This window comes from Neomonachus schauinslandi, chromosome X (genome assembly GCF_002201575.2).
Source record: "Neomonachus schauinslandi chromosome X, ASM220157v2, whole genome shotgun sequence".
In the NCBI taxonomy this organism is placed as follows: domain Eukaryota; kingdom Metazoa; phylum Chordata; class Mammalia; order Carnivora; family Phocidae; genus Neomonachus; species Neomonachus schauinslandi.
Genome location: NC_058419.1, coordinates 81,375,479 through 81,401,029, shown reverse-complemented (window position 1 = coordinate 81,401,029; position 25,551 = coordinate 81,375,479). Strand labels below are relative to the sequence as shown.

Here is a 25,551-nt window from a genome sequence, read left to right as displayed (position 1 = left end):
AAACTGAAACATGAATCAGAAAAGGAAAGTCAAAGAGTTACTAAAAAAGGACAATGAAAATGATGAGAAAGGGGTGATGTGAAGGCAGGTTGAAGATCTTATGTTGTCCAGTCTGGCAGAAGACAGAGTAAGAAATTTTTGAAGTTTAGATGTCAATAAAATGTAAGAGTAACCATTACCAAAAAAGGAGTAAAAAAGCTAGTGTAAGATTCAGAATATGAAAAAAATTAAGACACAAGACTCTAGGAAAAAGAAAAACAAACATATTGGTGATCACAAAAAAATACACCAACATAGAAAATTCTTCAAGATAAAAAGGCACAATACTTTAATAAATCATTCTGCTGAAAACGACTAAAAGCTGGATTAAACACCTAAAATATCTTTTAAAATGTGAAGAGTAGACAAAGTAAATTATAGTTAAAGGTCCAAAATAAGTCAAAACGTGAACTCACAGCCTCCGGCTTTTGTCTTTAAAAGCACAGGGACACACCTTCATTGAATAGGAACTCCAGTAAAAACGGAGTCCATTTATGTTACAGATGGCAGTAACACTAATCACATGTGATGGAACCTGCTGGAAAGTTGCTGCTTTCCAACCCATGACCAGGTCACTCCTGATAAAGGATGGGTCTTCAAGAGTCAGCCCAACTAGAGAGCAGACCATAGTTATTTTGGCACTGGAGGACACCTCAATCAAGGTATGACCACTGTTCATATTTTTATAGACTCCCAGATGGTAGCTAACTGGGTAGCCTCAGTGGGTTGTTGGTCGATGGGCTCAAAAATTACCACATTCAGTATCATGCCCTATCAGGCTTTCTACATTGGGAACATACTGCTGCTTAGACTTTACGTATTACAATTAAAGTCTGATGTCTCAACTCATACCAAGGTTGCCACACAGGAACCTCATTTTTATGCCCTAGCTGACTAACTTGTTCACACTTCTCAAATAAGCTCAGATATTACTCCCTGCCCTCAGCTCAACAGGTCCCATGAGACTTCCAGTGATCTCAGTCTCCAGACCCTTAAAATTTGGGCTCAGTGCCATAGCATCCAATGCTACTGGCCCTGGCCCAAACGCTAGCCTACCAATGTGATCTTTGCACCCTGTCCTGCCATTGGTATCATGGCAATGGGAATCCATACAAAGGGGTGAATACTCCTTCTCTGACTGGCAAATTCATTTTATTAAGCCACTGCCCCAATCTGCTGGTGCAAGTTACTATTCCCTCACAAAGATTCAATGTTACACAAGCCTACTCTTGGTTTATCCCTCCTGCCATGCTACTGCCAACACTTAATACAGGCCTCACTAAATGTTAGTTTCCTTTTAGCTTCCAAATAACTCTGACCTGATGTGGGTACACATTTTATTCATTCAGTCTGGGCACAGGCAATAAAAACAAGGCATCACCTGGAACTTCTGATTTGTCTTATCCTCTGCAAACAGCAGACCTAACACAAAAACATAATAGCCTACTTAAGGGCATGCTCTTAAATTTAAAAAAAATGGACAATGTTCCTCCTAAATGGGTCTTTTACCCACTTTATCTTAGTTATCCTGAACTCTCAACCTTTTAAGTCATATGACATCCTAACAAAATGCAACGAGGACCTCCCTATTCCTTTTCTAGCCGTAAAAGGAACTTTCCATGTATGAATCTATAACCAAACAGAATCCCTTCTCACTTAAAGACACTGCCCCTTTTTTGATCTTGGTGCAACCTATGCTAGATTGGTGCCTGTATTTAAAGTGGGTAACAGAATGGGATCCACTGAAAATTGAGGGCCTCTGCCCTTTCAGACTATTCTGTATGCCACAAAAAGTCTTTGCTAAAGTCTTTTCCCAATATAATAGTTTTAAAGGTTCACTAACTGGAGGTCCCCCTTTGTAAATGGAGGTCTCGGTGCCTGACTGTTCCCACACCTACAATTTTATGGTTCTTCTAAAAAGTAAAGGAAGACCTTAAATTAGTTCCAAGTACTAACATTCTTAAGTAGGGATGCTAGCTCTGGATCCACCTTATACCACTATAGGACCTGGGATAACAATGCCTGTGACTTCCATAATAAACCGACACCTCCAACATGCCAAGACCTACAGATCTCAACAGGTCTGAAAATATTATGGAACATTCTGGTTCTGGTTGGCCTAGAAATGCTAGATTTGGCTCATGGCCTGCGTCTGGGAATCTACCATTCCGACTCAATGCCAAACTACTTGGGCTCCTTTATCCCCATGCTGTGACCTCAACTGTTTGGGGATATTCAATCAGTCCATAGTTCCCAGTAAGAAATTACTCTGTAACTCCTAGAGACAAAGGAATACTCAAAATCACTTCTGTAATTATTTCTCAAATGTATAAAACCTTCCATCAAAGTTTTGGGGTTAGGCCAGGACTCCCATCAACCCACTATCCTAGATGATGACTTCAGCACAACTGATAATCCCAGCCTCAGTGGTGACAGCCCCAAATGTTAACTGCCCCTGTAATGGGTGGCCCTAACACTCGTCACAATTCCAATGGCCCTATCAGCTGACTTTCCTTAATCTGACAGTCTCACATTTCACTATCCATTATTCCACCATCACTGCACCAAGATTTCCCATCTTCCTCAACTTGAAAGACAGTATTTATATAATGGTAACAGAGAAGGTCACCTGAGCACTAAAACTCTAGCAATGCTAACAGATGACCAAGCCCAGGCAATGTTATACAAATAACTCTTGTCCCCTGGGAGGTTTTCATATTCATATTGACTATCTGCCATCCTCTCTGGTTAAATAACCACCACCACGGCGTTGGCATCAGCTAGTCTAGGAACAGAAACGAGAGAAGGAAAGGCAGTTGGGGAAATTAGAAAGGGATACAGTTGGGTATAAAAGTGGGGTAGAAGAGTCAGAGGTTGAATTTGGGAAGAGTCAGAATCTTTATTTGGTTGGTTTTATCACAGAACTGTTGCAGCAGGACAGCACAACCTCAACAGAGCTTCCTTACTGACTTCATGCCCTTCCTAGCCTTCCCCACCAATCCGGAGTCTAGACAATGATGTCCCTCTTGTTGGGACTATTCTGCCCTCGCATGTCTGCTCTGATATAATTTGGCCACTAGAAACTCCACCCTCCAGGCACCTTGGGCTACTGGATCTCCAATGACACAACTCCTATTCAGCAAGGCCATACACTCTATTCCACCAACTGCTCCCTTCTAATCCATACACCCTGACCTGTGTCTTAGGGGTATTTAGTATCCAGGTACCCTAGATCAAACCAGTATGTCCAGCTTGTTCATCAAGTCTTGCCACAAAAGGGAGCACTGGGCCATCTTTTTATCTTTTATATTGGGCTGCATCACCGTCTTTGGTGTAATGGGCACAAGATTAGGTGTTTTTAATTCTGTGACATAGATACTTCCTCTAGAGGCTACCCACACAATGGCACAACTCCTGGCCAACCACATAAACCAAACAGCTCAAGCCTTAGAAGCCCTTAATGAGGGAAAAAGAAGTCTAGTTGCTATAACTGGTAAAAAGATTGGGGCTGCCTGGGCGGCTCAGTTGGTTGAGCGTCCGACTCTTGGTTTCAGCTCAGGTCACAATCTTGGGGTCGTGGGATCAAGCCTTGCATTGGGCTCCACACCGAGTGCAGAGTCTTCTTGAGATCCTTTCCCCCTTCTCTCCCCACTCCACTGCCTGCTTGTGCACGTGTGTGCACTTTCTCTCTCTAAAATAAATAAAAAAATAAAATCTTAAAACAGATTGGTATTAAACTGTTATTTTAAGGTGGCGTTTGTGCCTTAAAGGGGACTTCCTGCTGCATATGGGTCAATAATACAGATAAGGTATCCAGAATAGTTCAAATAAAACAAACAAACAAAATAAACAGCCAACTACACTAAAAAATGTGCCAAGAGATTCTCAGGCCCCCATTAATTTTTTTTCCTGGCTGTCTCCTTCTGGCTACAGTGAAAGGCTCTACACTATCATTTATGGAGCTACAATAATAATTGTTGGCCTAATTATTTTGAGTTGGCTTTGCAAATTTGGTCCCTCTCAAGTACAAGTTATTTATAGTAAACCAGGAAGGTTACTATGCTAATTCCAACAGCAAGGATGAATTAAGACTCTAGAGAAGGAATTTTGACCTCCACTATGTTTGCTTTAGTGCTCTAAGTCTCATTTCTGGCTTCCTGTGTCATTCTGAGGGATCACCTGCTCCCTGCCTCCACCCCATAAGCACACATGTCCTCTTGCTGCCTCCTTTAAACTTCCCCTTGATGACTGTGCACTTGCTTTTCTCTCTGTTTTGGGACTTTCTCCCAGAGAGAGCCATCCTTCCCTGCATCTTAACTTGGGACTTCTCCACCTGTGTAACAAATCTTCAATCGTACCAAAGACTGCTGTCATGAGTTCTGCCATATGAACCTAAACTTGGGAGGGTGTCTCTCCATGTCAAGATGGAGTTGCTATAGTATAAGGGAATACTTCCTCAACCTGATAAAGAGGAACAAAACCTTCTGCTAACCTCAAATTTAGTGGTGAAATACTGAATGCTTTCCCCTGAGTTCGGGAACAAAGTGAAGAGGCCCATTCTCACCACTTCTATTTGGCACTGTATTGGAAATCTTTGCCAATGCAGTAAGCCATAAAAAGCAAAATGATTATTAAAAGAAGAACTATTTGTAGATGAGAAGACTATACAGAATATCTTAAGAAATTAACAAAGCAATTATGAACTACTAAGTGAATTTAGCAAGGTCACAGGATATAAACTTAAAATATAAAAACCCGAATCTGCTTCAGCAAGGGGACAAGTACCTAAATTGTAGTAGCCAAAACTACTCCCTCCAGATACCCCAAAGTATTAAAAAAACATGTGCTACTGGTACAAGGAGGTTTTATTTCTACACTTCCCACTACATTCCTTTAGTTTTAAGGAGAATTCTAGAAACTGACGTATCTCACTGTCCTGAATATGTATGGCACTCAATAAATGACAATTAATAAAAATGAAGTTTTAACAACAGCAATACGCAGAGTATTGCTAACATAAAATTGCAAGGCATTTTTACAAATGATTACAAAGTACCCACAGCTTCCCAAACTGCATTTTCTACAGCGAGAAACAATTTTCTATATACAGTTTGTGGATCTGACATTCAGTGCTAAGAATGGAAACCATGCTGACTGAATTTTCCAGACCAAGATTGGGACTGACCACTGAATAAAGACATGCTTATCACACTTGCAATGTTAAGTACAGCAAAATGTACAATATTGCGTATCACAAATGATTTATAATATACTGCTTATAGAAGGTATATTTGGCATTCAAAGAAATGGATATTTGAAACTGAATTCTGACCTTTATTTCATCACCAACTAGAAAGATACATAATAACACAGAGGACAAAAGTGGACAGTAAAACACTATAAAGATATAAAATATACAGAGAACGCTGCCCGGTTATTCCAGCTTGGTATAGCCAACTATCAATACCACTTACCTAGGAGGAAGAGTGATGGGCCATAGTATTCTGCATTACTGATGATGTGCTTCAGGGAGGTAGGGAGAGAACCATCCATCACTAAGAGAAAAGAAAAGTGAACATCAAGGAGAATATGATCAGTCCAGAAGTAGTTTGATGGGTAGAGATGATGGAGCAATATATTATATATACCACCACTGTGGTAAACAAACTCCTGTGTTGATTCCAGTCTAATGGTTTCTACTTCACTCCTCCTCATATTCTATTATTTATTCTTTGTCCATGAAATAGCCTCTTAACAGTGGGTCAAAGAACAAAAGAATACAGACACAGACAAAGTGGAGTAGCAGGCTAGAAGTGAGTAGAGAGTCAAAAGCTGAAAAAGGAAAAAAAATGGGTGAATCATTATGAAAATAGCTAGAGAATCCTTAGGTCAAGGAAAAGTGACACTAAATGACTAAAAGCTATTCAAAATGGCATGCCTTTTCTTAAGCCTGTCTTACTACAAGAGTAGCATCAGTATCAAAAGAACTAATCTTTGGAGAGAGTCAAACATCCTTCAAGAAAGAATTTAAAATCAAATACCATGTCGTATGCCATCTGAGAAAGCAGGGTCTTGAATGGCCTTCTTGAGGAAATTCAACATGGATTTGAGAAGTGCTGCTCTTTGTGGAATACACTGGACTCCTGGCAAGGGAGAAAGATGGAGGATTATACTGAGTTCACCATTAGACCACAATGAGCAGGCACATAAAACAATTTTTTAAGAGATGCAGATACACTATATCAACACTAGCAGACATTCGAAGTGAAGATCTCTGGATATTGGGAAGCTTTGAAAACTGGGAAAATAAATCACCAAGAACTACACAAAACTAATACTAAAATGAAAAGACTGAAGTAAAAGTGCAAGTAAGAAGATTAACTCTCTGATCCTCAATTCCTGTTTTAGATATTATCTGATCTCTGACATGGCTGCTTTGATAAAATAACGTGTGAACAGTTGGAAAACTATGAAATAAATGTTAATATGAGAAAATGGACACCAGAATGGCAAAGTAACATGTATAGTCCTAAGAAGCAAACCTCCAAGTGTACCACTGAAGCTGCTCCCAAAGTACCTTCTTGACTAGTTTAGTAATTCAGTGTGAAAGACTGGGTATCTACTTGTCTACCCACCAGGACGGGGGCCAGGGCCAGAGCCAGAGGAGAGGCTAGTGCTGCTACTAGAACTTGATGCCCTTAATTCAACATCTAGCCGGTGCTCCATAGAGATGGATGAGCCTGGACTAGTTTCCATAGTCACATCTGCAACTAAAGTAAAAGTTATGATAAAGAAACTAGTTAGAATAAAAGCACCACCAAAAGAACGATTGAGAAATTTTTTTTCCCATTAAGGCGAGATAAATGATATAAAAATGGTGACAGATTATGATACTGAGACCCAAAATAAAAATGTAAGCTTTCCACAAACAAACAGAAAGGTATTTAACAGCACCAGTTATTTAAGACATGCAAGTTAAAAACATTCCTTCAAAAGAAATCCCCTTCAATATTTCTCAGCCACCAATGTGGGAGGAAAAATAGTGGTAAGTAAAACATGCAATTTCACACACTACTGGTGGGTAGCAGACTGTAGGTAGAGCTTTTTCTAATTTTAAAGTACAAGATAATTACTTCTTACAATTTATAAAATATAATTAAGCTCCAAAAGTAATAAACCATTGTTTATATTTTGAAATACTTTCTTCCAATCTTTTTATACATATACAAACATACACACTTGTGCCTACTTATATACAGGAAGCACAAACTCATAGTTTTGTAACCACTTTATTGAATATAAAATTTTCTCTACAAATACATCAGAATCACCTAGATTGGTTGTTAAAAATGTGGATTTCCTGGGGTGCCTGGGTGGCTCAGTTGTTTAAGCATCTGACTCTTGTTTTCAGCTCAGGTCATGATCTCAGGGTTGTAGGATTATGCCCCAAGTAGGGCTCTGCACTCAGCAGGGAGCCTGTTTGAGATTCTCTCTCTCCCTCTGCCGTCCCCACCCCCTGCTTGTACATGCTCTCTCTAAATAAATAAAATCTTTATTTTATTTTATTAAGATTTATTTATTTATTTATTTGAGAGAGAGAGAGAGAGCACAAGAGGGAGGAGCGGGAGAGGGAGAAGCAGACTCCCTGCTGAGCAGGGAGCCCGATGCGGGACTCGATCCCTGGACTCCAGGATCATGACCTGAGCTGAAGGCAGTCGCTTAACCAACTGAGCCACCCAGGCGCCCTAAATAAAATCTTTAAAAAAATTTTTTAAAAACATGGATTTTCCTGGTCTTCACTTGCACACTTACTGAATCAAACATTGCAGATGGGGTCTACAACTTTTTAAAAATTTTATTTATGCACAAGCGGAGCGAGGGGGAGAGGGAGAGAATCGCAAGCAGACTCCACAATGAGTGCAGAATCTGATGTGGGGGGTTCAATCTCACGATCCTGAGATCATGACCTGAGCTGAAATTAAGAGCTGGATGCTTAACCAACTGAGCCACCCAGGCACCCCTGAGATCTACATCTTTAGCAAGAACTTTAATTTATTCTTATGCATATTCAAGCTTGACAATACCTGATTTATAATAAACAGGCTTTTAAATAGTCTTCTATTTAGATGTCACATTTTAATCAACACTCTGGGATCTCACCCATTAACTCAAATGCCAGCTTGCCCATAATAAACCAGAGATAGAAATTGGGTAAAGGAGTTCCTAGGGACAGCAATGCATGTAAATAACTGTGTTCAGGAAAAACAATAGAGAAAAAGGAACAGCTTCCTATGGGTATTGAGTATCAAGAATGAAAGCATTATAAATTTTAATACCTTTATCATAAGCATGATAACAGATTCACGTAATGACATCCTGGGTCACCAAAGTAAGAATTTAAATTCTAAGAAAGCTGTTTTGGGGAATTTTTTTTTCTTTATTACTATTATCCTGAACTATGCATGGGGGGGGGGGCAGGGAGATTAAAAAAAAAAGAACACACATGATGATGCACCCAAAGATTAAGAATATCTGGTTGCCTAGCTTTTTGACTTCATGATTTAAAACATGTTGCCTATTCAACAACTTTGTCACTTCTCCTCTTCCTTCTCAAAATAGCCTGATAGTTTCATAAGGTCCCTAATGAGTCTACATTCTCCTTATCTTTCCCAAACACATATTTACACACCTACAATATATCAGGCACTGTTGAAGAAAGAACAGTGAAAAAAACAGTACCCTGATCTCATGGAGCTTACATTTTAGTGGGAATAAGAAGATAATGAACCAATACTTAGAAAACAGCTATTAAGTCTTGAAATAAAACAGATTAACATCCCACAGTGACTGGGGGGGCTCTACTGCAGCCCTACTATCTGCTTCACCTTCCATCACTATTCCCAACAACTTGTGCCTCCTCCTTTTATAGTTATCCTCATGAAAAACAATACACAAATCATTTACATAGAAAAACACTGTTCTGGGGGCGCCTGGGTGGCTCAGTCATTAAGCGTCTGCCTTCGGCTCAGGTCATGATCCCAGGGTCCTGGGATCGAGCCCCACATCGGGCTCCCTGCTCCGCGGGAAGCCTACTTCTCCCTCTCCCACTCCCCCTGCTTGTGTTCCCTCTCTCTCTCTCTCTGTCAAATAAATAAAATCTTTAAAAAAAAAAGAAAGAAAAGAAAAACACTGTTCTGTTGCTGAAAATACACACTCAAGTCACTTGTGCACTTTGGAATTTATGAGGAGGAAGAATGAAAATTCTTACTGAAAATGAAAATTCTGACTTAGTAACTGTTAATTACCATCCATATCAGTTTCCATTTCTTCTCCTTCTTGTGTAGTACTGGGTCTCTGGATCTTTGGCTTGATCACAAATGGACATTCTTTTCGACACAAATCTACTTCATGCTACAATCAAGGGAAAAGTAGTAAGAAAATCCTACATATATACCATACCAGGAGTTAAAAATAATTATAATGAAAGAATGTCACAGGCAGATTATAAAACTGGTTTCTAAAAACAGAAAAGGGCAAAGATGGCTCTTTAGGGTTATTAGGATACTAGGATTCCTAGGCTCAGGTCTTACTGGGTACGTCTACGCAAAGTGCTCCTTGTATAATAATACCTCAAGTCTATAAATGAAGATAGAAAGTCCACTATGGGATTGAAAAGCTGCCATGTCCAGGTTGGTGATGAGGTCAACCACTCTGACAGCTCTGGTGACAAATGTTATCTGGTCCTGTTCATCACCAAGAAACTTTATGACCTATTGAGGAGAGAAAAAAAGGCAAAGCCAATCAAATGAAAAGACACAAAACTGTGAATAATTCTTTTGTAAACATGCAGTCTAGATCTCAGGGAGGCAAGTACAGTGTGGGAGAAAAGAAACAGGTGTTTGTCAAATGATAGCTCTATTACTTCTGGGACTCAACCTCCTGAGATAATGGGGACATAAAATTACTTTTCAGGATTAAATGAAATATTCAGGGAGAAAAAAGCCAAGCACACAGTAAAGCCAATTACCTTAATAGCACAATTTACAAAGTACCTTTACATATTTTTTCTTTAGGGTAACAGCCTAAGGTCGTAATAAGATATGGCTAGTCTTGACTAGTAACTGGAGCCTCCTGACTCTCAGACCATGTTAGACTGATCAATTCTTATTAATGGAGATAGCCTCACTTAAAAATTGTTAATGAGACAGATAACTAGAATGCCAAACTAGAAAAATTAAGAATAACATTTTCTGGGTAAACTTTCTTATGCTATCTGCTCTCACTATTAACCATTCCAAACCTATAACTCTACACCCTGCTCTTAGTTGATTTCCCCACAAATGTATTTTTAAAAAAAAGCAGAGCACCTTCAATAAGGCTTCCATCATTCCACAGGAGACCAAGGCTTCACCACCAGCATCGTAGCTGGCCAGATGGTATAAAAAAGAGAAGAGAGCAGTGGCAAACTGGTGAGGGTATGGATCCATGGAAGGATCTATATGGGAGGTTGGGAGAGACAGAAAAAAAGCAAGCTCAGAATTTGATGTTAAACAAAGACTGACAAAAGCAAGGGTGAAGTTCTTGCTATCTAAAGTAACAATCATCAAAACTTACCAATCATGGCCTGGATACAGTTCCGCACAAGTACCGGCAAAAATCCATGGTAAGAGGCAGTTCCAGTACAGTCAATAATACTGCTGAGTTTGGGAGTTCTCTCCAAGTGGACAATTGATGTTAATGTTCGTAAAGAAGCAGCTTTAATCTCCTATGAAAATGGAAGGTAAACGTGATGTATTAAATAAGTAGTAGATGACTGGGGCACCTGGGTGGCTCAGTCAGTTTAAGTGTCCAAATCTTGATTTCGGCTCAGGTCATGATCTCAGGGTCATGAGACTGAGCCCCGTGCTCAGTATAGAGTCTGCTGGAGATCCTCTCCCTCTGCACCTCCCCCTCACTCTCTCTAATAAATAAAATAAATCTAAAAAAAAAAAGGTAGATGATTGAACCAAGTTGCTAATACCCAGAACTCAAAATTAAAGTCATTCTACTGATAATGGTTTGGGGTAGATGGAGGTCTGTTGAGACTAACACTGAAAATCCAGCACTTAACTCTGCAGCTAAATATCCGAAGAGGAAGAGTAAAAGAGCTAAGCTTCCCTCTTGGGGTTCATTCTAAACCCCTGGGAAAAACCAAAAGGAAAATAAATACACATGAGCCTGACATACACAGGAGAATGTTAATACTTACCATAAGCTGCTTATCTGTTATCTGAAGGACATCTACCAACTCCTCTATCAACCCATTATACAAGATACTGTTTGCTGACTCCTGCAAGGCATTGGAATACACTGCAAAAGGAGAAATAAACACTTTAGGCAAGAAGGCAGTGGTCAAGCCACTGCCTAATGACAAACCTTTTGGCACCTACTGGTTCTGGGAAAAGATTCCCTTCCAACCAGCATTGGAGGGCAGAATCACTGAATTCTAGAAGATTGATCAAATATGGTGGTAAGCCCTAAATATTCTCCAAACTACAGACTCTCCTATTAGTACTGGTTGTCATGAGCAAGGATTTTTGGGAATGGAAGTGTGAAGAGTTAATTTTTTATAATATCACTACTTGATATAGTAACTATTATGCCTTGGATATAGACTTCCATTTTCGTCCTTCATGTGCTGCTTCTGTTTTTCACTGGAAACACTTATACAGGCTGTAAAGAACAGAATTTGGACTACTGCAGACTAAGTCAGAAACATATGACATTGTGGAGTAAAAGTTGAGAATGAGTGTAATCCACTTTCAGTGTATCCCACACAGAGGTAATAGTAGACATAGTCTCCTGAAGTACAAACTAAGGGATTTGAGCACATTCATTTAGTTTAACAAACATGTATCCATTAACGCCCCAGAAGTTATGCTAGGTGTGAGTACAAAAAGAAGAGTTATGAATTTCACTTCAAGGAACTCAGTTTAAAAGAGGAGACAAACAAGTAATAACGTAACTAAAGCTGGTAATATTAACAGCAGCTACCATTTTATACCTTCTATGTGCCTAGCTTGTGCTAGGTGCTTTACCGGTTTTCATTTAACCCCTGTATCAGCCTATAAGGTTAAGTGCTGTCCCAATATTAAATGAAGAAACAGGCCAAAAGCATAAACATGTAGCTAATCATCTGCAGAATCCGGATGAGAGCCCAGGACTGATTCCAAAACCAGTGTCCTTTCTATTACCCTAAAGTAAAATGCACAGTATTGACTTAATGAATACCTTGAAAATTAACTTTGAAATTATACTACTGACGGGACAGAAGAGGAAGATGAAATGGCAAGAGGAAGAACAGGGGCCAGGAGAGAGGACTACCTGAACATCCACCTAAAAGAAAAAGGGCCAAAATCAAGACTAAACCAAAGTGATAGGTCTGTAAGTATTACACTGTTTTCTAATACAACATTAAGGAGTTCAAGAATGATGAATACAGTGAACATTAGAAATGCAGGCATAATTTTACAATTTAACTTTCCACCTAGATAACTACAATAAGCCTCACAGCAACAAAGACACAGATGAAGCTCAAAGGAAATCATGTCTAAATTGCCTAATCAGGGCCTGTTAATTGTAGTGTTATTCTCTTACCTAATATAGATATTGCATGCAGCCTGGCTTGAACAGCTTGCAATCGTTTCCTGTGATTAGAAAAGCCATGGGCCAGCCGTATGTGTGTAAATAACAGCATCTGTAGGAATATAAGACCTAAATTAGGAAACCAATGAAAACGGTGAATGTACTTTCTGAGGGCTAAATCTTACCTATTGGGATATTTGGTAAAATGGTTTACTGTTGCTATTTGTTAAGGTGTCAAACAGAAAAGTTCTACTCTGTGGTTACCTGACAAAATGAGAGCCACAAAACACAGGCTCAGAGAATCCCAATATCCCAACATAAGCCAAGAACTATCACTATACTGATAGGCAACAAGCTGAAGACATTTGGCACAAGTTCTGACTGTTATTAATCAAATCAAATATTTTATCACCATAACAATGAAAAAAACCCCACAGAACTAAATGTTTTCTCCTTTCGTCTGTAAAGTGTTGAGATACTAACACCAGATTTGCATGAGTAAAGCAGCTTATGTCTTCCTCAATCTCTCCTGAGAACCTACCTAGGAATTTAGTAGGTGTTGGTCTCATAAAACATGAGGAAACGAAGGTTCACAGAGGCTAATTTACCCATGATCTGACTCTTCTGATATGCTGTCTCCCAGCCCAGCAAGTATCATTAATCTACATGAGTAACAACCACACCCTTTAGATAAATAATGAGGACCTATCATACCTGCTTATCCTTAGGAATGCTGTACATTTTGGTAAGAGATTCCATGATTTCAGAAGGGCTTTCTGAAATCTACATTAGAAAAAAATTGGTTAGGAACAAAAAGTAAACTGAATGTTAGGCAACTAGCCAACAGTCAAATATTCCTCTTACCTTGTCAAGTTGCTCTATGTGAATATAATGTAGTGTGTTACTACTTGTCTGAAATTAAAAAGACAGAGTTGTTAGAAGTCACTGTTAATACCTTAGCTTCCCTTTCCATAAGACTAAAAGAGAGCTGTCTGAAAACCAAAATGTCACCCTAGGTTGAAGCCTAACTGAATGCTCTTAAAATCAAGGTAACTTTAGAGTCCCCCAAAATACCCATTTTATATATGGAATATTTTCAAGAAAGCTTCTTTGAAGACAATAGTATCAAAATATAATGCACATAGTCAGACACATTTAATATTCTTCCTTATCCTTTTTAAAAAAGTTTTATTTTTAACTGAGTATAATTAATATACACTGTTATATTTGTTTCAAGTGTACAGTATAATGATTCAGCACTTCCACACATTACTCAGTGCTCATCACGGTAAGTGTACTTTTAATCCCCTTTATTTCACCCACCCCTCTACCCACCTCCACTCCAGCAACCACCAGTTTGTTCTCTGTATTTGTCTGTTTTGTCTCTTTTCCTTATCCCTTTTTAAACCTAACTTAATTCCCACAGCCTCTGTATTCATAGCAAAGACCAAATTCATGAAAATGGTTTCCACTCTAGATATGTACTACAGCTGTTTTCAAGGAGCCACAATCTAGAAAGATTATTTATTATGCTATAGGTAGGGAAAAAATCTTACTCACTAAGCTACTTATAAACAAAACTGAATTTTATTGTCTCTTCAAAGAATATGGAATGACTAGATAACTGAAGCAGGACCCTGTAAGCAATATATAGATTTCTTACAAACTGGCTAATAGAGAAAATTGAGTGATCACTATCCAGACTATTAAACTGAATGTTGGAATTCTCAACTGAGACGGAGAAAAACACACAAGTCATGGCAATGCCTCATAGGGGAGTCCTATCTTTCAGCAGCTCCAATATAAGATCCAAACCTATGAAGAGTTATTCCTGAGAAGCTGCTAGGTATATTTAACTTGGGAGGGCAGCATGCAGCTCAAAACCATCCTCTCATTTAACTGAGGAGTCCTAGAAGTCCATCACAGACTCTATCAGAACAAGTCTGAATGAGACTCACCCTTTTCTCGATTTTGACCTCGGCCCCAGGGTCTGCATAGAATTCAAAGTGTAGTGTAGTTGCACTGGGTGGGTATTTCTGTGTATAAAGCACATGAAATAATCAGATACCATCTTCTCCCCAAATCTTCCTTCAAAGTCCTAACCATTTGTCCAACTCATTGTAGCAGCAGAATGAGCAGTGTAGTCAGCAGCTATAGTGCCTTCACCCCTCGTCTTAGCAGAGGTCAGATGTCCTATAATAACACAAAATCAGGAGGATGGAGCCCAGAGCTCCAAAAGCCTTCACATTTCTTACTTATAAGTTATCAGTTGCTCTTTCTTTCAAGAGATCAATTCTGACTGTAGCTATTTTCAAGAAGAAAAAGAGAGGCAAGTCTGCCAAGCAATAATGAATAAGAATCCAAGAAAGGATGGAGAACAAATACAAGGTTCTAGGTACCAACTTGGGAATAGAAAAGAACATTGTTATGGAAACTTTAGTGTACACCATCACCTTTTGAAATATTTTATTCAAACTATGCTTCATTAGTGTACCTTCTTAATTCTTCAAATACTCCCTTTCATACCATTCTACACCACTTCCCATGGTATCAAAATGCTTTTCTGCACAGGTAAATACCAAGTCAATATGAACCAGACCCTGACAACAAATCCTCTTTAACTCTAGAGAAGCAAAGACAAAATTAAGACGACAACAGCATGCCCATTAGAATGAATCCTTAAAAGAAACCAGTAGCATAGCATTGTTGCTTCTGAGAATGGAGAATTACTGAATATAATAAAGTTATTAATTATATTTACATAACACATTAATTTTAAAAATTGATTATTGTATACAATAATTTTGAAATTGCATGCATATGTATTTCTAAAAACATGCGTATGTATTACTTCCTTTTAAAGTACACATCGTATGTTTCAAAGTCTCACTGATATACCAAATATCAATAAATAAAAGGATGTGTGATTTCTTAACACAGACCGGGCCCAAGACAGACACCATACAAACTTAGTAGAGTGTATCATACTGTTTTGACAAGGGGTAAAGAACAAGCTTGATATACAAAAGGAGGCTCAGAATTAACCAACTTTAAGACAAAAGTCATTTTCTCATAATTAGAATTCCAAACTGAATACTCTTTAAGATTTATGTAGCTTTATTAAAGAGACAATACTTACCTCCCGTATTACCCAATATTCATTCATATAACACACACTAAAGAACGTATACCAACTAAGGTGGGAAAGTAATTTGTTTTAATTTGTAGTTTTCTTTGACCAGAAAAAGAACCATTCTCCCAGGGAAAAAAGGCTTGCTAAGATAAATTCACTAAATTTCATTGCAGCTATTTGTCCTATACACGACAAACTGACAAAAAGAGCAACTTCTGCTGGAAAATACGTTGCTTCTTGGCACAACTGTTTTTAACAAATCCAACTGTACCTTGTAGTTCCAAAACAACATATCAAAGCAGAAGGGAGGATGGCTTAACCTTCTAACCTAAGCATGGATGAAAGGTATGAACAGGACAGCGCATGAGGAGTAAACATGGAAAACACACAGAACATTTTAAGTTCTCAATAACCTTCCTGGCAGGACTGTTCCCCAAGCATCCATTCTTAAAAAACACACCATACTGCCCAGAATTCCAATAGTTTCAGTGAGAGAATGCAAGCAAATACCCTTTCTGGGATTTTTCAACACTTTCAAACGGATTCACCAAATACAGCTTCCTACTCAAGAGCTGGGTATGAACATATACTGTGTTTGAGATTGTTCCTACTGTCAGCACACTGAGGACCTAAGCATTTCTAGACAAGATGTGCTATGCCTCAATTGATCTCAGGTTCCTCAAAGGTCCTGATGTGAAGTGGCAACTTAATATACCATATATTCATTGTAAAGTAAGGCTCAAAAAGAGACCACACATAGCTCTGCCAAAAGATACCCATATCCCAGAGTTACTTACCATCATATGCAAGTCTCTGCAACATTCTGCAAGTCCAAAGCCATTCTCCTTTCCACCCCAGCTCTAAAAAAGGAAAAAGGTAGTGTTAGTGCTTAAAGTAGCCCTGTGTATAAAATATTTAAGAGTATGTGGCTGCTTGGAATACGGTGTTGGCATTGAGAAGACATCCACTGTGAAAGTCCAACAAAGACAGGGAGCAAAAACAGAAGCAAGGACTTAAGACTCAAGGTCTGCCTAAAGGTGATTTCTCCAATGAGATCAATTTCACTGTTCTGTGAGGATGCTACTGGGAAGAACATAAGCAACTATAAGCAATTATACATGCCTTCAGTCATACCTGCTGACAGGTCAGTCTTATCCCATCAGGCCTTCAGTACTATATTATGCTTTCCATGCTCTCAGCCTGTTCACCTTCCTCACTACAGTGAGGAATCACATGCTCTACAGTTTCTTTTTGACACGAACCAAGTTGCAAAGCAGAAGACTCTATATTGCCTACTCGTACTATACTCTGCCACCACAAAGTCTAAAAACTCATCAAGTACTAGCCCCTAAGGTAATGGGGGAAAATGACTAAATTGTGCACTATTACTGGCCTCCAAATCCAAACCTCCAGCCATATATTCTTACTTAATAAACTCACTTGCATTTTTTTTTTAAAGGTTTTATTTATTTATTTGACAGAGAGAGACAGTGAGAGAGGGAACATAAGCAGGGGGAGTGGGAGAGGGAGAAGCAGGCTTCCCGCTGAACAGGGAGCCCGATGTGGGGCTCGATCCCAGGACCCTGAGATCATAACCTGAGCTGAAGGCAGTCGCTTAACCAACTGAGCCACCCAGGCGCCCAACTCACTTGCATTTTCAACAGTGTTTGAGATATCATTTTTGCCTGATTCGGAATGCTCCCAAGGGTGGGGTGAACATTTGTTGAAAACATTAAAAAGCAAATGCATTAATCCCTGCTTCCTGGGACAAGGGCTAAACAATAGACAAACTGGAAAGTATGGGGGGGAAATGGCTGGGGAGTGAGATGCTTTGGAGAATAAGGGCTTGGAAAAGTTCCACAGACTCCTGGGAATCTAGAAGGCCACATCTACGCCCAAGGTTAAACACAGCTCTCTTTTACTTTTAGTCTTATGGAAAGGGAAGCTAAGGTATTAACAGTGACTTCTAACAACTCTGTCTTTTTAATTTCAGACAAGTAGTAACACACTACATTGTATTCACATAGAGCAACTTGACAAGGTAAGAGGAATATCTGACCCAAGAAGGCCCCAAGTTCTACACGCCTGGGTGATCATCAGCCTCTGTGCAAGTCACAAGTGAAGGCTAAGGCATAGTTATAAACATCCTGGATGAGTAGTGAAGATAGGAGTATTGCCACCGAACATACACACAAAACCTACCTGCAAAGACTGGGGGGGGGGGGGGGGGTATGTATTTTCTTGTTTAGGAGTTTAAGGGAAATCACTAGCCAACCCCTAAGCTAAGAGCATTAATGATCACATAATTATGAAATCAGTTCAGAAAAGTCTAAAGAAACAACAACTGGGCGCCTGGGTGGCTCAGTTGGTTAAGCGACTGCCTTCGGCTCAGCTCATGATCCCGGGGTCCTGGGATCGAGTCCCACCTCGGGCTTCCCTTGCTCTTTGGGGAGCCTGCTTCTCCTTCTCCCTCTGCCTGCCACTCTCCCTGCTTGTGCTCTCTGTCAAATAACATCTTTAAAAGGTACAAACTTAAAAAAAAGTAAAATAAAGAAACAACAACAAACCATAACAACAAACCCTGGGGAAGAGTGAGAATTTGATTTCCAGAGTTGCCACATTATATTAAAAATGTCCATTATTCAAGGAAAAAACTATGAGGTATACAAAGAAACAAGACACTATGAAACACACAAAGGAAAAAAAAATTACAGCAACATGAGCATGAGCAGTGATGTTAGCATGATGGCCAAATAAGACCTACCTCACTGCCCCTATGCAACAATTTGGCATCCATCCATGGACAAAAGTGCCTTTGTTGGAGTTGGGGAACCTAGCCCCATAAGCCAAAGGATGGGGGGGGGTTGTCTGACCCACCTGCATATTGGGTAATAGACCTGCATACTGGTCTCAGCTACAGACCCTGCAGTGGCCTATGAACCAGCTATAGCCACTCTGAGGAGCCCCAGGAGAACATGGTCTTAAAGAATCACCCATGGGCAAAGCTACCATCTGTGGGATTATGAATGAACACCTCTAAGTCAGAATCCCGCCCAGGCAGAACGACATAGCAGTGCCACGGGGCCTCAGATGGCCTCAGATAGCCAGTCCCCTACCGCCCCTGCTGTGTGTCGGGACCAGGGTCTGGTGCTCAGAGCCCCTTGTCCCGGGAAACAGGGTGCGGCCGGAAAGGGGGCCGCCCCCTCGCCTGTCACGCAATGCACGTTCGTGGGGAACCTGGTGCTAAACCATTTGTAGACGATCTGCTTCTGGATCAGGGTTTTGTACATAGCAGAGCAGCACCCTCACTGTGATCTATTGAAAGTCAGCCCTCGACACAAGGGTTTGTAAAAACAAACAAAAAAAGGAATCACCCATGGATGATAAAGTTTAAAGGACAAAAATATTAAAAATGGTAAGAGCTAAAATAATTTGTTAATGAATATACAATTTAAAAAGAGGTAAACTGAATATTAAAAACATAAAATGAGGTTGGGGGGAGTAAAAGGGTAGAGTGGGTGTGATCAAAGTTGTTATCAGCTTAAAAAAGACTTAGCTACAAGATGTTTTATGTAGGCTCCTGGTAACCACAAAGCAAAAACGTGTATTAGATACAAAAAAGATAAACAGAAAGGAATCAAAGCATATTACTATGGAAAACCATCAATTCACAAAGGAAGGCAGGGAGAGAGGAAGAAAGGACAAGGAAAATACAAAACTGCCATAAACAGTAAGATGGCATTACTAAGTCCTCGCCTATCAATAATTACTCTAAATGTAGATGTATTGATTTTCCAATTAAAAGGCATGGAGTGGCTGGATGGATTAGAAAAACAAGACCCAATCAAGAAATGGGCAGAAGACATGAACAGACATTTCTCCAAGAACATCCAAATGGCCAAAAGACACATGAAAAAGTGCTCAACATCACTTGGCACCAGGGAAATCCAAATCAAAACCACAATGAAATACCACCTCACACCAGTCAGAATGGCTAAAATTAACACATCAGGAAATGATGTTGGCGAGGATGTGGAGAAAGGGGAACCCTCCTACACTGTTGGTGGGAATGCAAGCTGGTGCAGCCACTCTGGAAAACAGTATGGAGGTTCCTCCAAAAGTTGAAAATAGAGCTACCCTACGACCCAGCAACTGCACTACTGGGTATTTACCCCAAAGATACAAATGTAGTGATCCGAAAGGGCACCTGCACCCCAATGTATAGCAGCAATGCCCATAATAGCCAAACTATGGAAAAAGCCCAGATGTCCATCGACAGATGAATGGATAAAGAAGATGTGGTATATAAATATATATATACAATGGAATATTATGCAGCCATCAAAAAATGAAACATTGCCATTTGCAACAACATGGATGGAACTGGGGGTATTATGCTAAGTGAAATAAGTCAATCAGAGAAAGACAATTATTATATGATCTCACTGATATGTGGAATTTAAGAAACAAGGCAGAGGATCATAGGGGAAGGAAGGAAAAAATGAAACAAGACAAAACCAGAGAAGGAGACAAACCATAAGAGATTCTTAATCATAGGAAACAAACTGAGGGTTGCTAGAGGAGAGTGGGGTGTAGGGATGGGGTAACTGGGTGATGGGACATTGGGGAGGGTATGTGTTGTAATTACACTGGGTATAAGACTGATGAATTACAGACCTGTACCCCAGAAACAAATAATACATTATATGTTAATTAATTGAATTTAAATAAAATTTAAACAAACAAGACCCAGCAGCTTACATGGACTCACTTCAACTTTAAAGACACATGTAGACTCAAAGTGAAGGGATGGAAAAAGATATTCTATGCAACAGAAATGAAAGGAGAGCATGGGCAGCTATACTTGTATCAGACAAAATACACTCTTACTCAAAATGTGTAACAAGAGACAAAGAAGGTCATTATATAATGATAAGGGGGTTAATTCAAACAGCATATAACAATTGTAAACTATATGCACACAATACTGGAGCACCTAAATACATTAAAAGCAAATACTAACAGATCTGAAGGGAGAAACAGATAACAATACATAATGATAGGGGATGTCACCACCCTACTTTCCACAATGGATAGATTGTCCTGACAGAATCTAAGGAAATTCTGAATTTAAACTATACGTTTTTTTAAAGTTTTTAAATTCCAGTTAATATACAGTGTGATATTAGTTTCAGGTGTACAATATAGTGATTCAACACTTCCATTCAACACCCGGTGCTCATCAGAAGTGTACTCCTTAATCCCCATCAACCTATTTAACCCATCCCCCCATTACCTCCCCCCTGGTGACATCAGTTTGTTCTCTATAGATAAGAGTGTGTTTCTTGGTTTGCCTATCTTTTCCCTTTATTTGTTTTGTTTCTTAAATTCCACATATAAGTGAAATCATATGGTATTTGTCTTTCTCTGACTTATTTTGCTTAGCATAATACTTTCTAGCTCCATCCATATTGTTGCAGATGGCAACCTACCAGGAATATAGAGAACATTTCATTGAACAGTAGAATACACACTCTTCTCAAATGTACATAAAACATTCTCCCACATAGATTACATAGTAAGTTACAAAACAAGTCTTAGCAAAGTTAAGAGACTGAAATTATACCAAGTATCTTTCCTGACCACAATGGTATAAAACTAGAAATCAGTAATAGGAGGAAAACTGGAAAATTCACAATATGTGGAAACTAAACAATACATTCCTGAAGAACCAATGAATCAAAAAAAGAAATCAAAAGGGAAATTTAAAAATATCAGGACAAAAAACAATGGAAACACAACATATCAAAACTTATGGGATGCACCAAAAGTAGTTCTGAGAAGTTTACAGGGATAAATGACTACGGTAAGAAGAAAGATCTCAAATACACAACACCTAACTTTATAACTCAAGGATACAAAAGAACAAACTAATGCCAAAATTAGTAGAAGGAAGGAAAATGACCACAGCAGAAATAGATGACATAGAGACCAAAAAAAAAAAACCAAAAAAACACAATAGAAAAGCTCAATAAAAGTAAAAGCGGGTTTTTTGGAAAAGATGAACGAAATAGATGAAATTTTAGCTAAAAATGAGGAGACATTACAAATGATACCACAGAGATATAAAGGATTAAGAGACTACCTGTGATTTCACTTACACATGGAATTTAAGAAACAAAACAAAGAAAAAAAGGAGAGAGACAAACCAAGAAACAGACTCTTCACTATAGAGAACAAACTGATGGTTACTGGTGGGGAGGTGGGGAGGGAGATAGGTGAAATAGGTGGTGGGGTTTAAGAATACACTTATGATGAGCACTGAGTAATGTAAAGAATTGTTGAATCACTATACTGCATTCCTAAAACTAATATAACACTGTATGTTAACTATAGTGGAATTAAAATTAAAAAAATAATAAAAAAGGAAACTACATATGAACAAATTGCCAACATATTGGATGACCTAGAAGAATTGGATAAATTCCTAGAATATCAATAGTGGGTAATGAAGAGATAGAAAATCTGAACAGATCAATAATGAGTAAGATTAAATCAGTAATCAAAACATACCCAATACAGAAAAGCATAGGACCAGATGGTTTTCCTGGTACATTCACCAAACATTTAAAGAATTAATACCAATCCTTCTCAAATTCTTACCAAAAAGTTGAAGAGGCCAGACTTCCAAACTCATTTTAAGAGGCCAAAATTACCCTGATAGCAAAGCCAGATAAGGACACTACAATAAGTGTAGTGTCCTTATCTGGACACTACACTACAAGATAAATGAAGATGCAAAAACTGTCATCAAACTACTAGCAAACCAAATTGAAACAGCATATTAAAATGATCATACACAATTATCAAGTGGGATTAATCCTTGAGATGCAATCATTGTTCAACATATACAAGCCAATAAATATGATATAACACATTAATAGAGTTAAAGACAAAAATCATATGATGTCAATAGATGCTGAAAAAACATTTGACAAAAAGTCAATATCCTTTCAGGATAAAAACTCAAAAATGAGGTATAGAAGGAACACAGTTCAACGTTTTAATAAAGGCCATATGTGACAAGTCCATCGCTAACATCATACTCAAATGGTGAAAAGATGAAAGCTCTCCCTCTAAGATCCTGAACAAGACAAGGGTACCCACTCTTAACACTCCTATTCAATATAATACTGGAAGTCCTAGCCAGAACAATTAGGCAAGAAAAAAAATAAAAGGCATCCACTTGAGAAAGAGGTAAAACTGTCTTCATTTACAAATGATATTATCTTATCTATTAAAAAAAAACCCTAAAAACCCCACCAAAAAACTGTTAGAACTCATCAGTCACATTTCTATACATTAACAATAAACTATATGAAAAAGAAATTAAGAAAACAATCCTGGGGCGCTTGAGTGGCTCAGCTGGTTAAACGTCCAGCTCTTAATTTCAGCTCAGGTCATGATTCTCAGGGTTGTGAGATTGAGCCCGAGGGCGGCTCCGTGCTGGGTGTGTGCAGACTGCTTAGGATTCTCTCTCCCCCACTCCCTCTGCCCCTGCCCCTCCCCACCCCACCCTTCCTGCTCTCTCTCAAAGAAAGTTAAAAAAAGAAAACAATCCCATTTATAGTAGCACCAGAAACAGTAAAATACTTAGCAATAAATTTAACCAAGGTGAAAGACCTGTACATTGAAAACTATAAAACACTGATGAAAGAAATTAAAGACATAAATGGAAAGATATCCTGTGTTCATGAATCACAAGAATATTGTTAAAATGTCCATACAATCCAAGGGCCATCTACAGATTCATGTAATTGCTATTTAAAATTCCAATGACATTTTTTTCAGAGAAATAGGAAAAAAATCCTCAAATTTATGGAACCACAAAAGACCCCAAATAGCTAACGTAATCTTGAGAAGGAACAGCAAAGCTAGAGGTATCACACTTCCTGATTTCAAACATTACAAAGCTAGAGTAATAAAAACAGTATGGTATTGATATAAACACAGACAAATTACACCAACAGAACAGAATCAAGAGCCCAGAAATAAACCCTCACATATATGGTCAACTAATATTTAAAAGGGAGCCAAGAATAATCAATGGGGAAAGCAGACTCTTTGATAAATGGTGCTGGGAAAACTGGGTAACAAAATGCAGAAAAATGGACTTTCTTTTACCACTCAAAAAATTGAACTTGAAATGGATTAAAGACTTCAGCATGAGACCAGAAACTGTAAAACTACTAAAAGAAAACAGTAAAAGCTCCTTGACACTGGTCTTGGTACTTTTTTTGGATACCAAAAGTACAGGCAACAATGGCAAAAACAAGTGAGAGAACAGTAAAAGAATTCCTACAACTCAGTAATACACACAAAAAATGATTTAAAAAAAGGGCAGAGGAGTTAAGTAGACATTTTCCCAAAGAAGACATATAAATGGCCAACAGGTATACGAAATAGTGTTCAGTATCACTAATCATCAGGGAAATGCAAATCATAACCACAATGAGATATTGCCTCATATCTGTTAGAATCTAGACTATTATCAAAAAGACAAGAGATAACAAGTACTGGCTAAGATGTGGAGAAAAGGAGACCCTTGTGCACTGCTGGTGGGGATGTAAATTGGTATAGCTACTATGGAAAAATGCTATCCTCAAAAAATTAAAAATAGAACTACTATACGATACAGCAATCCCAATTCTGGGTATATATCCAAAGGAAACGGTATCAGGACATCAAAGAGATATCTGCCCCCTCCTATTAACTGCAACATTATTCACACTAGACAACGTATGGTGACAAACTAAGTGTTCATCTATGGATGGATGGATGAAGAAGATCACACACACACACACACACACACACACACACACACAGGAGTATTATTCAGCCATGAGAAAGAAGGAATTCCAGCCTTTACTGACAACATGGATGGATCTTGAGGGTATTCTACTAATTGAAATAAGTCAAGTCAGATAGAGAAAGACAATCACTATATCATATCACTTATATGTGGAATTTAAAAAAGCTGAACTCACAGAAACAGAACGGTGGTTGCCAGGGGCTAGGGCTTGGGGGAAATGGGAAGATGTTGGTCAAAGGGTACAAACTTCCAGTTATATGATAAGATCTAGGGATCTAATGTACAGCATGGTGACTACAGTTAACAATATTGTATTATATACTCATCAGTTGCTCAGAGTAAATATTAAATGTTCTCACCACAAAAAAGGAATGATAACTATGTGAGGTGATAATCCTAGTGTGGTAATCACTTTGTAATATGTAAGTGTATCAAGTCAACATGCTGTAAACCTTAAATTTACACGTTATATATCAATTATATCTCAATAAAGCTAGAAAAAAACAAACTATTCCTAAATCCAGATACTGGACTTAACAGGCAAAGACTTTAAATCACTGATTTTAGATACGCTCAAAGGGCTAAAGGAAATCATACACAAAGAACTAAGGGAAACCATGAGAATGGTTTCATCAAATATCAACAAAGAGATTATAAAAAAGGAAGCAAATAGAAAATACAGCACTGTAAAGCACAGTAACAGAAACGAAAATATTCACTTTTTGAGTGTTTCAACAGCAGATGTAAGCAGGGAGAAGAATCAATCAACTAACGTAATTAAATATACAGAACATCAGATGGTAACATGTGCTATAAAGAAAAATAAAGGGGGGCGCCTGGGTGGCTCAGCCGTTAAGCGTCTGCCTTCGGCTCAGGTCATGGT

At 38.6% G+C, this 25,551-nt stretch overlaps 1 protein-coding gene across 1 annotated transcript in view; it reads right to left on the bottom strand.

Moving 5' to 3' along the window:
* Positions 1 to 25,551, bottom strand: part of HUWE1 (HECT, UBA and WWE domain containing E3 ubiquitin protein ligase 1) — a 157,473-nt gene that overhangs the window by 83,353 nt on the left and 48,569 nt on the right. Inside the window, exons 6-17 of the mRNA XM_044911725.1 lie at positions 16,594 to 16,656; positions 14,622 to 14,699; positions 13,528 to 13,575; positions 13,378 to 13,446; positions 12,676 to 12,775; positions 11,288 to 11,388; positions 10,654 to 10,804; positions 10,407 to 10,534; positions 9,669 to 9,809; positions 9,345 to 9,450; positions 6,081 to 6,182; positions 5,514 to 5,594 (exon numbers count right to left, since the gene is read on the bottom strand). Coding sequence (XP_044767660.1) covers positions 5,514 to 5,594; positions 6,081 to 6,182; positions 9,345 to 9,450; positions 9,669 to 9,809; positions 10,407 to 10,534; positions 10,654 to 10,804; positions 11,288 to 11,388; positions 12,676 to 12,775; positions 13,378 to 13,446; positions 13,528 to 13,575; positions 14,622 to 14,699; positions 16,594 to 16,656 — 1,168 coding nt within the window. The remainder of the gene's footprint in view (positions 1 to 5,513; positions 5,595 to 6,080; positions 6,183 to 9,344; positions 9,451 to 9,668; positions 9,810 to 10,406; positions 10,535 to 10,653; positions 10,805 to 11,287; positions 11,389 to 12,675; positions 12,776 to 13,377; positions 13,447 to 13,527; positions 13,576 to 14,621; positions 14,700 to 16,593; positions 16,657 to 25,551) is intronic.